Source organism: Scardinius erythrophthalmus (genome assembly GCF_964197995.2).
Source record: "Scardinius erythrophthalmus genome assembly, chromosome: 20".
Classification (NCBI taxonomy): domain Eukaryota; kingdom Metazoa; phylum Chordata; class Actinopteri; order Cypriniformes; family Leuciscidae; genus Scardinius; species Scardinius erythrophthalmus.
The window spans coordinates 9,435,572-9,450,456 of record NC_138240.1 but is presented as its reverse complement, the minus strand read 5'-3'; the positions used below and the strand labels follow the sequence as shown (position 1 = coordinate 9,450,456).

General features: G+C 37.5%; 2 protein-coding genes across 2 annotated transcripts in view; both read left to right on the top strand.

Annotated features, from left to right (window-relative positions):
* The first annotated feature begins 440 nt into the window (after positions 1–440).
* LOC308681136 (calreticulin-like) lies at positions 441–6,278 on the top strand. The gene is made up of 9 exons (XM_081349752.1): positions 441–820; positions 1,200–1,301; positions 2,764–2,967; positions 3,089–3,183; positions 3,272–3,481; positions 3,691–3,804; positions 4,405–4,548; positions 4,664–4,756; positions 4,863–6,278. The coding sequence occupies exons 1-9, from the start codon at positions 727–729 to the stop codon at positions 5,076–5,078; spliced, it is 1,272 nt and encodes a 423-aa protein (XP_081205878.1). The 5' UTR covers positions 441–726; the 3' UTR covers positions 5,079–6,278.
* A 1,329-nt stretch (positions 6,279–7,607) lies between these two features.
* eps15 (epidermal growth factor receptor pathway substrate 15) overlaps positions 7,608–14,885 on the top strand; it is a 35,321-nt gene continuing 28,043 nt past the window's right edge. The window contains exons 1-11 of the mRNA XM_081349060.1: positions 7,608–7,709; positions 10,359–10,400; positions 11,268–11,357; positions 11,701–11,748; positions 11,835–11,930; positions 12,132–12,194; positions 12,328–12,453; positions 12,744–12,803; positions 13,330–13,533; positions 13,671–13,816; positions 13,970–14,123. Coding sequence (XP_081205186.1) covers positions 7,683–7,709; positions 10,359–10,400; positions 11,268–11,357; positions 11,701–11,748; positions 11,835–11,930; positions 12,132–12,194; positions 12,328–12,453; positions 12,744–12,803; positions 13,330–13,533; positions 13,671–13,816; positions 13,970–14,123 — 1,056 coding nt within the window. The 5' untranslated portion in view covers positions 7,608–7,682. The remainder of the gene's footprint in view (positions 7,710–10,358; positions 10,401–11,267; positions 11,358–11,700; positions 11,749–11,834; positions 11,931–12,131; positions 12,195–12,327; positions 12,454–12,743; positions 12,804–13,329; positions 13,534–13,670; positions 13,817–13,969; positions 14,124–14,885) is intronic.

Below are 14,885 nucleotides of genomic sequence, written 5' to 3'. Positions count from 1 at the left end.
AACTGTACGATTCGTTCATGAATCGAGCTGAGTCAAGAGCAATTTTCGAGTAAACTATTAATTCATAGAACCAAGCACTGTCTCTTTAATAGCAGAAATAAAGCTACTGGAAATATTCAGTAATAATCACAACTTGATTCTATGACAGTTTCATCGACACAGACTTGGTTGTAATAAATAACATTTTATTAAAACGTGCAAAAACAGGGAAACACTTAACCTAAAACCGCGTATAACTGGTTTTCAAATCTGCCCAACAGTAATATGTACCTACATATGGCTTAATTAGAAGATTTTAGATTTTGTAAAATACAACTGCTTAAGAAAAAACATAAGCAAGCACTAACTGAATCCGTTTTCTAAACCGGTTCATTGAACCGATTCGCTGAAACGAGTCTTTCCAATTCCCATTACTAGTGCCTGCCAAACGCGTGGTCAGCTGGCATTGGCCAGAAAGGACGTTCCACGGCTTTCGGCAAATTATCTGATTGGCTGACCGGTGTGACGCTATCGTCTCCACCCGCCGTCCAATCAGAGCCAGCCATCTGTTCTCAGTCTAGAGGCGAGACTGTGCGAATGATAGCAGCAGCGGACAGTGATTTTGCAGGCATGTAAAGATCCAAACAGAGCTCATAACATACAAGCCTAATATTTCTTTTTAAAACACATTTTCTTTATATTTTACTATTCCACCCCTCCTAAACGGGGGATATATTTAACTGCAAAATGACAACGTTATCCCTACTGTTTATGGCCGTGTCCATCGCTTTGATAGCTGCAGAATCATCTGTTTATTTCCGAGAGCAATTTGAAGACGGAGGTGAGTTTGAAAAAATTGTGTTTTGATGCTTTTTGTAAATTATTTATGCTCTCTGTAGCTTTCGAGCATGTGATGGTTGAAATTCTATGTGGTGGAGTCACCATATGCTATTGCAATAGCTTGGCAACAATGGTGGGTTGTATTCATTAAATTATAACAACAACAAAAACAACAGTAATAATAATAGCAATATAATGTTTTAAAATCTTAAAGTATTGGTTTAAATAGGTTATCTTATAACAAATAGTCAAGGCAGCCAGTGTGAATGACGGTCGGTTGAGCAAACGTCCTTGATTTAATCTGATTTTATACATAATTATGCATGTATGCGTGCTGATAATGGTTTTAATTTCACATTCATGTCACATGCACATTTCAGACACCTGGAGGAGCCGATGGATTGAATCCAAGCATAAATCCGACTACGGCCAGTTTGTGCTCTCTGCAGGCAAATTTTATGGCGATGCCGAGAAAGATAAGGGTGAGTGATGCTTTGTTACATGCATGAGGTAATTGACACTGCTTTGCTTGAATTTGTGGTTTCCTCATTATTTTACGCACTAAATAATACGCGGGGGGAGGGGCTACGGTATGTGACGTAATGCCCTCTGCTCTACTGAGCTGCAGACAGGTCACACACCATCTGATATTTACTGTTTCAAAACATTACAAAAGCCACGTGTTGTAGGGCCAGTTGCCCTGCCACAGATTAAATCTACTCCAATTTGTATAGCCAACTTCCTGCTTTGCTGAAATTGAGCAATGTGTGCCTTGTCACAAGATTCATCATGCACATGAAATCAGAATGAGAGTTTTGTGGGTTTTGGTCCATGTGTGTTCGCATTGCAGGCCATTCTAGTGTACTCCTAAACATTGACATAATTGACACGAAGCAGATATTTCACATTTAAATTTGTCGTGCAAAATATTGATGACTCATCTTGCACTACACAGTACTTGTCCTACCTGCAGCCAAGAAGGTCTATAATACCTGAAAAAGCGGGAATACCTCAACACAGGAAAGAACCTGTCCTCACCAGTAGGGCTGCAACAACTTGGCAATAAGATTGCCAGTAAAAATAAGACAACAAATTTGATTTCATTGATTATCAATTAATCGCATATGCGGACTGTGCATAGAGCGCAGTACAATGAGCACAATAATTATGACTAAAATATGCATTTTTCTTCTTGTTAGATTTAAATGTTACATGTAGAATTTTAAACCTACAAGAAATTGTGTTTTTATGAAAGCAGTAACCATAAATAGAATATCATAATGGAGTAAAAATATAACATGTTCAGATGATTGAATGCGTGTTCCTCCTACCTTGAGTCATGCCAGTTAAGATGTAATCATTTGTTTTTTCTTTATTGTCATTTTTAATTTACTGATTTTAACTTCTACTTTCAACTGGTAAGCAATCAATTAAAATTTTTGCTCAAAATGTTTACTTGCACATAGCCTACATCAGAGGTGGCAAACTCAGTCCCTGGAGGGCCACAGCCCTGCAGAGGTTAGCTTCAACTAATTAAACACACCTGTTCAGCTAATCAAGTCCTTCAAGCTTATTTGAAAACTGCAGGTGTGTGTGTTGAAGCAGGGTTGGAAAAAACTCTGTAGGGCTGTGGCCCTCCAGGAACTGAGTTTGACACCTGTGGCCTACATAGTACATGGATACATTCACTATATTTGTTTTCATTGCATTTGAATTGCACATTGTTTGGAGGACAGATTGTGGAATAACAATTCTGTAAATGTATTACAATTATTTTTTTTAATAATATTTTTTTGATTTTTAATCGTATTAACTGAATAAGTAATCAACAGATTAATTATCAACATAAACATTAGTTGCAGCCCTATTTGTCAGATGATTTTAATAACTGAAAAGTTTGAGTTATGGTTGCTGTTATTCAGGTATCATATTGTGTACTTTCAGGTCTTCAGACCAGTCAGGATGCTCATTTCTACGCGCTTTCATCTCGCTTCGCTGATTTCAACAACAAGGATGAGCCCCTCGTGATCCAGTTCACTGTAAAACATGAACAGAGCATTGACTGTGGTGGAGGCTACATCAAACTTTTCCCATCAGACATCAAACAGGAAGATATGCATGGAGATTCCACCTATAATATCATGTTTGGTGAGTATTTCATTAATCACTTGTTTCTATTGATGAGCATCTTAAATCTGATGTGAAATCAGACCAGTCATGTGCATTTGGACGCACAAGATGATTTAACCCACACGTTTATCTATTCTAGGTCCTGACATCTGTGGCCCTGGCACCAAGAAAGTACATGTAATCTTCAATTACAAAGGCAAAAATCATTTGATCAACAAAGACATTAGATGCAAGGTAATCCAATTGTTCATTTATTTTTTGTCCCATAATGCATCATGGCACCACTCCTACTAGCTCATACACCATGTATTTTGTCATTCAGGATGATGAATACACCCACCTGTATACGCTAATTGTCAATCCTGACAACACTTATGAAGTCAAGATTGATAATAAGAAGGTAGAGTCTGGATCTCTGGAAGAAGACTGGGACGTCCTGCCCCCCAAAAAGATCAAGGATCCCGAAGCGAAAAGGCCTGAGGACTGGGACGAGAGAGAGAAGATCGATGACCCTGATGACAAGAAACCAGAGGTAAGGACTTGTATTTGTCAAGAAACCGAACAGATCTTGCTTGTCGCAAAACAGATTAAATGCTTATATAAGCCACTGTTTGGGATAAATATGCTCAGATCACCAAGTAAATCATTGCAACAACAGCTGGTCTGATATACAGTATTAAGTTATATGTTCCTTGCTAATATGTTCCAGCTTTGTGAAACTTTGTCTGTGTGTTTCTGTAGGACTGGGACAAAGCCGAGAACATCCCTGATCCTGATGCTAAGAAGCCTGATGACTGGGATGATGAGATGGATGGGGAGTGGGAGCCGCCCATGGTCACCAATCCTGAATACAAGGTACTGACATTTCTTTAATTGTGCCTCCCTTAAAATACTTAGTCACCAGGTAACGGAAGTAGCGACAGATCTTTTCCTCCATATTGTGATGTACTGTATATTCGAGTGAAATTGTTTATTGAAAAAAGCAAAAAAATGTAGGACTGAGTCTTGGTTCTATTGCTTGGATGGATGCAGAAATGAATGAAAGCTATTCTGAGGGAATTGTGAAAAAGTGTCAGAATTGTGAGATAAACTGAATTTTTTAGATTCACAATGGTCACAATTACAGATCTGAATGTGAGCTTGAGGCTGATTGTAAGAAAGGGTCGGGATTTATGTGGGCAAAATTATTGGAAATGTCCAGAATATGTCAGAAGAACTACAATTAAAAAAAAAAAAAAAATTACAAGATCTTCTTTTTTTTAATGAAATGCATACATGGATAATTCATTCAGAATAAGATCAATAGCATTTAGAAAATAGGGTGAATTTCCGCTTCAACCTGACTTGAATATTGAAAAAAGATGCGGATTATATCTAAAAACATGGCTTTGTCACAGTGAATACTGGGTCTGTTTGTGGTTTTATTTTCGAAATTGAGTTTTTTATCTTTTCCAGGGTGAGTGGAAACCCAACCAGATTGACAATCCTGCTTACAAGGGGAAATGGGTGCACCCTGAGATTGATAACCCGGAGTACACTGCTGACAGCGAAATCTATAAATACGATAGCATCGGAGTGATCGGACTGGACTTGTGGCAGGTACATTAGCAGTTTTCTTACTTTGGGTCCCAAAGACAATTACAGTTTTCAGATATTTAATAACTTGCCTATTGATGTGCTTTAAACCAACTTTCCTTGTATTTTATTTTATTAGGTGAAGTCTGGCACAATTTTTGACAACTTTCTCATTACAAATGACCCTAAACTGGCAGAAGAGGTTGGCGATGAGACTTGGGGTGCCACAAAGGTACGCTGCTTTGATTTATTATTGCTCCCTATTAAATTATTTTCCACTTAATTGTCGTTTTTGATAGTAATTTCTCATGTTTATGTTTTGTTTTTGTTCCTCTCAGGATGCTGAGAAGAAAATGAAAGAAAGTCAAGAAGAGGAAGACAGAAAGAAGCGTGAGGAAGAGGAAAGTACAAGAAAGGAGGAGGTGAAGGATGAAGGGGAAGATGAAGATAAGGAAGAGGAGGAAGAAGAAGAAGAGGAGGAGGAGGAAGAAGAAGAGGAAGAAGAAGAGGAGGAGGAAGAGGAAACAGACTCTAAACTCAAAGACGAGTTGTAGATTTCAACAGGAACTTGTGAAGAAATGTCCCATGACTAATGGGGTACAATACAGAGATCTGGACTAATGCTGGACATTCCTTTTTGTTGTGTGTCGGATGAATCTGGCAAGATTGTTTTGTCCCTTTCCACTTCTACAAACCTATTTATAGATTAACTTTTTTCATAATTTTCATTTGCATGATGTCAAGCAAAGTCCCCCAAGCGTTTTCAGTCAGGGAGATTTGAAGGGAACCAATAAGAAAATCTTTGTCTGTAGTGTGAGACACGATCCATAAAAATTCAATGCTCATGTTTACATATGTCAGATATCCTTAGAAATTCTGTAACATGAAACTTGAATCATAACTGTCATCAACTGGTAGCTACAATTCTCAGAAACTAGTATGATTACCTCAAAGAACATTTACTATATTTCATTGATAATGTGGAGCAATTTTTAGGTACCGTTACCATCATTTTGTTCTCATTTCACTTCTGTTACAGAATATGGCAGGTTGTTTCATTTTGGCTTGACACGTTTTTACGTTTATGTGTGTGTGTGTGTGTGTGTGTGTGTGTGTGTGTTTTGGGTTTGAGAGAGAGTCCTCACTTTATTGCATGTTTCATCTTAACCCAAACCTCAAATTCATAACCACGTACTTGCTCTTAATATCAATCTATTAGAGATCAGGTTCTTGGTTGTATACTTTCCTGAACACACAGTGGATCTCACAAAGCTGATATGGTTTTGATCTGGCCCTGGTCAGCAAGCAAACTTTTATATCGAATTAAGAATTTGCATGTTTGGCCGAATGTGTGGCGAAAGCGAATCAAGGTTAACAATGATTTCTCTCAGTTGCTGTAAATTGTTTGCTTGGGTTCAATGGAGTTGCTGAATGATTTATTCAGCAAATGTGGTAATAAGGGCCTGGCTGAACCTGTGGAGTAAGGAAAATTAAAAAACGTGTGTAAGATTTCAAGGGTGTTGCAAGGTAAGTCTTCTAGTAACACTTCTCTAACAGATTTCACAGCCATTGTGAATATTGCACTGCTGTACTGCTTCAATCAGATACTTCTCCCAGCAAAATTGATTGTGACCTTTTTTTTAAAGATATATTTTGTACTTTTTGTGTTTGAAGGATGTACCTTGACATATTGAGAAGAAAAGCTCTGGTATGACAGTTGTTGTCCAATAATAAAACTACAAAAAGAGTAACATACTCAAGTGTCTTCTTGAACATTAAATAATTTACATTTCTTCAGCACTATTTTCACTAAAGTGGCCAAACTCAATTTCAGTGGTTTCCAATGTTTTTTTGGAAACTGAAAAAAAAAAAAAAAATCACTTATTTGTAAAATAATGAAAGGGTATTACATTTCACAACATGCATGTTCACTTTTTAGAAGGTTTATAAGTAAAATAAGGTCTGTGGTTAAAAGTACTTTTCGCCAGTGACGCTTGCATATGAAAGGGAGCGCGTCGATCGTTGCTCGCGTTGACAACCCTAACAGTTACAAGGACATTTTACTTGGGAATGTAGTAACAAGAAGAAATGTTTAAATTATGAGCCATTTTCCCTTTTCTTTTGGCAGTTTGTAATGTAACTGATTGTTACTGCTGGTTGCCAAGGTAACATAGAGTCTTAGACCTAAGTTAGCCTGGGGGTAAGGTGTCTAATTTTTTTGGTCTAAATTAAGTCAGTCTTTATTTTTGTGAAACAGTCTAACTTGCATTAGACTAGTCTATGAGCAAATTTTAGACTTGTCTAACACTATAGACCGGTCTAACATAGCTTTGTGAAACCGGCCCCCGTTCATGCTTCATGAATATTGAATCTGTTGTGTGATTCGTCAAGTATGGAGGACTATGAGTGACATTTAAAAGTAAAATGGAGGAATATGTTATCAATTTAATAATTCAGACATTAAAATGTAAATAAATTCACAAATTAGCAGACAAATTTAAAACCATGTTTTAAAATGTAGTTAAATAAAAATGGAAGAAGAAATTGACATTAAAACCTGTTTATTTAATTCAAGTTTTAAAATTCACCAGCACAAGTCTCTACAAGTTAACCACCGACTTTATTTTACTCACAATTTGTGTAAATAAATAACTCCATTATGAAAATCTTGAGGTTGAGATCTTTTAGCATTACAAACTGAACCGCTCGTATTATATCGCCTCCTCATCCACTGATAAGTCCCGCACCAGGTTTTGGTGCTCTGATCCACCGAGAAATCCAGTCCAGTGTCTGGTGGTTTTGCAGTGCAGAGCCATGGGTGGAGCGTGAAATCCAGCTCCCCCTCTCTGGGTGTAATTTGGGCGTAATAGGTAAAGCTAGAAGGTCCAACCACACCCTAACCATAACTCTATCCCTCCACCCATTAGACCCAAAGAGGTGGAGCTGGACATAATTTGGCTGTACAGTGAGCGCCAGTGACCAGAGAACTTGGAGGACCAATCAGCCGTGACCCACCGCCTATAGATCCACTGGATAATCCAGCGCCGGGTTTTATTCAGCCTCAATTCACAGAGTAATCCAGCACCAGGTTTTGTAGCATCCCTATATTGCCCATTGCCTATCGAAACGCAGGATGAACTAGTGGGAACTGAAACACTATGGCTGCCAGTCTCTCCCTGACTCAGGTAACCTCCCTTTCTACACTAATATAACACTCTCCAAATCACTTTCCAGCTCGTTTCACACGGCTTTCAGATCCGTTGAGCTTTATATTTGCGCTTTAGGGCGAAACACGGTCACACTCCGTTGTCTGGTCGCAGCTATTTAAAGTTGTTTTCAGCCATTTGCTTTGGGAGAGAAAAAGTTTCAGTGTGATCTTTTAGGGACTTGCGTAAGGGCGTAGCTTAGTGTGTCAGTGTTGAACTAGGGTGGATAAAACTTTATTTATTTTTTCCAGCTTTTGCATGTCTTTAGATGATCTAAAGTGACTGTAATTATTTAAAGAACAGCTTGTATTTGTACATCTCTCGGCTATGAATGTGTGAAAGTGCTTGTAAATTGTGTCTTTGCCTATATGTAGAAATTATAGATGCTGCAGTGATAAATACTTCTTCGATTTATGGCTCTAACTTTTAAATTACAATATTAAGGGCATCTTTCGCTGATATCTGACATCGGTATTTTTGGATTAAATGTGTGTGTTAGTACACTAAACCATGTAGGCTATTTCTAGTGGCATCGCAAAGCAGCAGGAAGTTTTGCTAAACTGCTAGCTCACTTTTACTCTCTTCGTCAATTAATATATAGGAACTAGGCGTTATCTTATGCAAATATGGTGTTTACTACGCTATTTCAGTCATAGCGTGTACTTCTCCCTTTTTAAGTATTTATTTATTCTACCCATAACAACTTTTTTCCCCTCTTGGCTACAGTCTGAAACTAATTAGCCAGCTAGCTAAAGCATATTTGACACTCGCTAGCTGGCTAAACAGACTATTAGCCTTCAAAAAGTTGTATGCTACAGCCTTAATAACATCTTAAATAGTCAGAAATCTCAATCCAGTTAAGTATGAGCTTATTTCTGATGTTGTCTTAGCATGTTATGAGCAAATATTAATAAAATAGTTTAAGTGACACTCATGCAGATGTTCAAGAAAAGAATAGGGGGATCTGACAGCATATGCATTACATGAATGGACTCACTTAACTGTTTTAATAGTCCTGAGGGATTCATGTATTGATTAGATTGATGGTCTGAAATGTTCCTCACTTTGCATGTTACCTTTTTTTTATTGCTTTAAGAGTAACACTGTTCTCTAATGGAAAAGGGTGGTTGAATAGTTGACCACATTCAGCTGATAGTATGCTCAGTTTTAGAAGCAAGGCACACATTCATGAAATATGCATTGCGGTATTACCTCTTTAGGCAGAGGAACAGACACGTCTGACATATCTTCGTTCTGTTCTGCTTTCTGTTAGGGGTTGGTGATAAGACCAAATTCTCATTTCACCGTATGAATCATTTAATGAGTACTTTGTGTAAATGAAATGCTTCATTAGTGCAGCCTTAAACCTGTCATTGTCATGACAGAAAATATAATATTACATACAATTCTATTAAAATAATCATAAAATTCCATCAATCAATTAGTGTTTAATAATTTTATATTTGCAGTATTCATTTTGCCACATTATTTCTGCAATTTTAATATGTGTAAATCTATTTGTGCAGCATTAAACAGTCTGTAAATGCACTTTCTGTGGTATTTTTATGTAGCTTCTCACAAGACAGCATGAGAAAAGGATTCCAAGTTAGTTTTGTAGATTTAGTAGATGATATTTTTTTCATTGTATGTTTAACTATGGTTTACTAAGACTTCGCTCTGTAGGAGCGTGGTAATTGTAAGAAGAACATGCCAGAATAAGTCTCAGGAAATGAATTGGAATCGCAACAGCCTGAAAGGCCAAAATGGTTTGAGTTTTTTTTCCTTTTAAGAAGCGTTACAAAAACTCCTATTCCTTTCTCAGCGGGACAAGGAAATGTTTGGTGGCACTTTGCTGAATATTGTGTGCCAGCATCGCATTAGCATGCACCAGTAACCACCTGATGGGAGACAGACAGAGCTGTTGAACTACAACCAAAAAGCAGTTGGGATCTGGCAGAACTTCACCTAACATGACCAGAAAATCAAGTTAATGCTTATGCTTCATGATGATGCAGATGTCAGATAGATAAGATCAAATGATCCTCTAATAGCATTTGACTGACAGAGGGGTTGACGTCTACTAAAAACACAATTTAAACAATCATAATTTGGACTCTATAATGCGTCTCATTTCACTTGATCCGTCCATATGGTATAAATTAGCCTTTTGGCCGTGACTAAGCCTAATGTCGATGGTTTGGCTTGCGGTCAGCTGCGCAAATGTGTGTTACTCTGCTCAACTATTGTGAATCCCAACTCAACAAAAGCTCTGTGTTGTGAATGGTAGGAGACTAAAGAAAGCCACCGTTAATGTGTGCATGGGTGTTTAATCAACATCTTTATATACGGCTAAGGTGTGTGAGTACTACTAAAGTCATTGTGAGATCGTTTGCTTTCACATTGCCATTCAATAAATGTTCACCTGGTTGCCAGATGGTTTTAACATTTTCTTTTTCAGAGGTCTGAATGCATCAATGCTGCCAAGAAAGACAACAGTTTAAAAGAATGTGCTCTTTAATCGGCTTATTTATGTATTGATTAAAGGTTTTATCAGTTTAACCTGTTTTAGAGAGATTAAACAATGTATTTGGAATGACTTTAACTAGATTTTGTTTTATTTGGTTGCAGCTTTCAAGTGGGAATCCTGTCTATGAGAAATACTATCGACAGGTAAGCGTTTAATCAGTATTTTCTGTTATGTCTCACTTTGGCAAATATAGAGCACTTGGTGAAAGAAAAGAAATAAAAACCTCACCTCATTGTCAGTTTGAGCTAAAAGCACGCTGAGTCTTCTGCTTCCCGTAAGTGTCATTCTCTCAGTAAAAGGATTCCGCTATGAATTAGTGATGAATTGTTTGCAAACTGAACTGGACGGGGTGAGTGAAGCAGCCTGTTTGAACTAGCATATGGTTTAAACATCTTGCTGCTGGTTTCCTATTTGAGTGAATATCTTCAGTTCTGTTTTTTTTTGGATTGTGTTTGAATGATTGGCCATCAGTTCTAGAATATTTATTGAAAAATACACTACCCGTCAAAGAAATGAATACTTTTATTCAGCAAGAATGCATTAAATTGATCAAATCAAGTAACAGTAAAGACATTTAGCCTATATTATTACAGAAGGTTTCTATTTGAAATAAATGCTGTTATTTTTAACTTTCATGTGACACTAAAGACTGGACAAATGATGCTGAAAATCCAGCTTTGCTATCACAAGAATAAGATGCATTCTAAAATACAGTAGTCAACATTTGAAGTGGATCAAAACCTTTCATACATGAATTTTGAACAATACCTGTTCTTGACTTAGGATAACTTTGATGAACTTTTTGGATTTACTTAAAATGTTGACTGCTGTACATTAGAATAGAAACCAGTTATGCTTAATTGTAATAATATTTCACAATATTACTTTTTTATTGTATTTTTGATCAAATAAATGCAGCCTTTGTGAGCAAAAGAGATTCCTTTCGAAAACATTAACAATCCTTACAGACCCCAAACTTTAAATATTTGTTATGCTTTATTCCACCACAGGTAGATCCGTCCGGCAGTGGGTGTGTAGGAGCTAGTGATGCGGCTTTATTCTTAAAGACATCTGGCCTTGCAGACCTGGTCCTTGGCAAGGTAACGTCAATAAGAAATAGCATGCTTCCAATATAGCAGTGTGGGAAATGAATTGATTGATGAGTGCTGGAAACATCAAGATGACTGAAATAGAATAAGATAGATGGTGTAATTTACTTACCTTCTTAATATCACTATATTGATTTTCTGCAGTTTGTTGTGTTACTACTTTTTCCATTTCATTAATTTGCAAAAACATTTTTAGAAATACTTTCTATTGAAACTTTCTTCCTGAAACTACTTGAACATTAACAGGTTGTTATGCACATGCAATATGCAGTGTTTTACTTAAAGCACTAAATGACTGATTGCTGATTCGACTTTGTGCTAATTTGTTCCACAGATATGGGACTTAGCAGATTCGGAACGCAAAGGCTCGCTAAACAAGCAGGTATTTTCAAACATTTTTGTTCATTATTAGAAAAATCGTTCGAGCTATACATTCTCAACTGTATTTGTCTGTTTGTTGCTTCTCAGCAATTTTTTGTAGCCCTCCGTTTGGTGGCGTGTGCTCAGAATGGACTTGAAGTGTCTCTTAAGTGCCTAAATACTGCTGTCCCTCCCCCAAAGTTTGTAAGTTAGATCTTAACTTCCTCTTCCTCTTCACCAGACCAGGAAAACAACATCACATGTCCTTCATTAGCCAAGGAGAACTGGGAATACAATTACAAATGACTTAAAAGCTGCTGAGTTGGTGATTTTATTTGCTGACGTGGTGGAAACGGCTCTATGTCTCTTGTGAGTTAATGGCTGTTCTTCTCTTGTCTCTTCTAGCATGACACTAGCAGTCCTCTTCAGTTTGGCCCTGTGCCCACAGACTGCCCATGGATTGTCAAGGTCAGATATCGCCAACAGATGTTTGGTTATTTAGAATATATTTAGTATAAATTAGATTAAGCTTTCAGTTTAATGCCTCAATTGCTTAATTGCTCATTTATGAATGTGTTTGTGTGTTGTGCGTGTCATATAGGCTGATGAGAAGCTGAAATTCGATGCCATCTTCGAGAGCCTCTCTCCAGCGGGCGGCATGCTCACGGGCGATAAGGTCAAACCAGTGCTCCTTAATTCTAAACTCCCTGTGGACGTCCTTGGCAGGGTAAGACAAGCGCATTGGCAAGCAGGTTTATAATGATAGTGCAATGCAGGGTTTGAAGATGCAACTTTTACCTCATCTTTTATATAAAGGTGCATTTTTAGGCCTAACCACCAGGATGCACTCTTGAGCCATAGCTTGAAAGTATTGGGGTCTTTTAAAAAGAAGTTTAGCTAAATTGTCTATCGCACTTCAAAATGTATTAAACTACAGGTAAATGACTCTGCACATCAGTAATAACGATTTAATGGACTGAAACGATCTGACATCTCTTATTGGAATTAATGTTATAGGTTTGGGAGCTCAGTGACATTGACAGAGATGGCATGCTGGACAAAGATGAGTTTGCTGTGGTGAGTTCTGTGGGTAATAAACCACAAATGGGTTATTAATATCTTGGCATATTACTTTTCATCTTGCCTACTTTTCAAGGGTGACTTCACCCTGATTTTTACATAGATAAGGCTTTCATAAAGATGACATGAACATCTTGTTTCCTATTTGAGAAAAGCTGCCCTTTACACTACTCTGTTTTTATACTTTAAGAGTAGTCTTACTTCAAAATTCTGTCATCATTTTCTCACCCTCAAGTTGTTTCAAACCTGTATAAATGTCTCTCTTCTGCTGAACACAAAAGAAGATATTTTGAAGAATGTCGGTAACCAAACAGTTGATGATTGACTTCCATAGTATTTTTTTCCTACTATGGAAGTCAATGGGGCCCATCAACTGTTCAGCAGAAGAAAGAAATTCATACAGGTTTGAAACAACTTTAGGGTGAGTATATGATGACAGAATTTTCATTTTGAAGTGAACTATTCCTTTAAAACTGAAGAAGTTTGTCCAGTGTTAATAGTTCATATATTTTGTGTGTTTTAGGCCATGTATTTGGTATACAGAGCTCTGGAGTCCGAGCCGGTTCCCATGTCTCTGCCTGCCGCTCTGATTCCACCATCAAAACGGAAAAAAATAGCCACGCCTCCTGTGATCACCCCCCTCCTACCATCTCCAGCACAGCATAAAGAGAGAGGCTCTGCCCACTCTGGATCTAAAACACTCCCAGCAAAACCTGCACCACCACAGGTCACATTAATTTCACATCAGTTTTAACAGCTTATTGATAATTTAGTTATGAATAATTCTAGTACTTGCTGCAAATGTAGTTTGAAAATGTCCCAGAGTTTCGTTAACAAACATTATGTATAAATGTGTTTGTGCAGTGGGTGGTATCTCCAGCAGATAAAGCCAAATACGATGACTTATTCATCAAGACAGATAGTGACATGGATGGCTTGGTATCTGGTGCTGAGGTCCGAGATATATTTCTGAAGACGGGTTTGCCGTCTGCTACTTTAGCCCGCATTTGGTGAGATGCTACTGCTTGGATTTAAATTTCCGTTATTAGTTTAATTTTCCATAAATGCTCATGCAGAACTAATTAGACATAATCCATATCTTGCAAACACTAAAACTGTATGGATTTGTATTGTAATGTTACTTTGGCTTGCCTTTTCTTTAGGGAGCTTTGCGATATAGGTGACGTCGGGAAGCTGACCCGGGATCAGTTTGCATTAGCTCTATATCTAATCAATCAGAAGCTCTCAAAGGGAATAGACCCACCCCAGACACTCTCTCCGGAAATGATCCCTCCTTGTGATAGACTGGCACGACAGGTACAGTGCTCATTAAATCATATGTGGAGTTGTTGTTTTGAATGTGAAAAATAGAAGATGCTAGGATTTTTTTTTTTGGTTCTGAGCTTCTGACCAATCCTTGAATCCTTTTAGATGTTATCTTTTTTTTTTTATCTAGCTTGCTGCTTTCTGTCTTTATTTTGTAAGTTTGTTTCTCTCATAAACTAAAGTTCATAAGTTTAGAGTCAGTAAGATTTTTAAATTATTTAAAGGGGTCACCGGATGCCCATTTTCCACAAGTTGGTATGATTCTTTAGGGTCTTCATGTAAAGTTTGTAACATACTTTGGTTAAAATTCCTCAATGGTTGTGTAAAACACCCTTTTTACCTCCTCAAAAACAGCTCTGTTCACAGTGACCCGTTTCAGTGCATGTCTCTTTAAATGATAATGAGCTTTGTGCTTAAAGGGTAACTCTCGCCAAAATGCAAACTAGGGTCTTTTTGTTAATCTACCCGAGGCAAACTTTTGTTTAAAAGCATAATTAAAATGGAAACGCCACTTTTAAGTTTGACTGTATTTCCGGTCAAATTGCCTTTTGAATGGGAGTGCTTGGGGCTATGATGCTATAATAGCATCAAAACTCGATATTTTTAAAACACTAAGAAGGCTCGACACAACATGAAACTTTGCTCGAAGTATCACCAGGGGCTCTACACATGAACTCAAGCATTGAGAACAATTGTTTGTGTACAGAGAGTTTACTAAAAAGAAAGATTTTGAACAACTCACTGTAGCTGTGT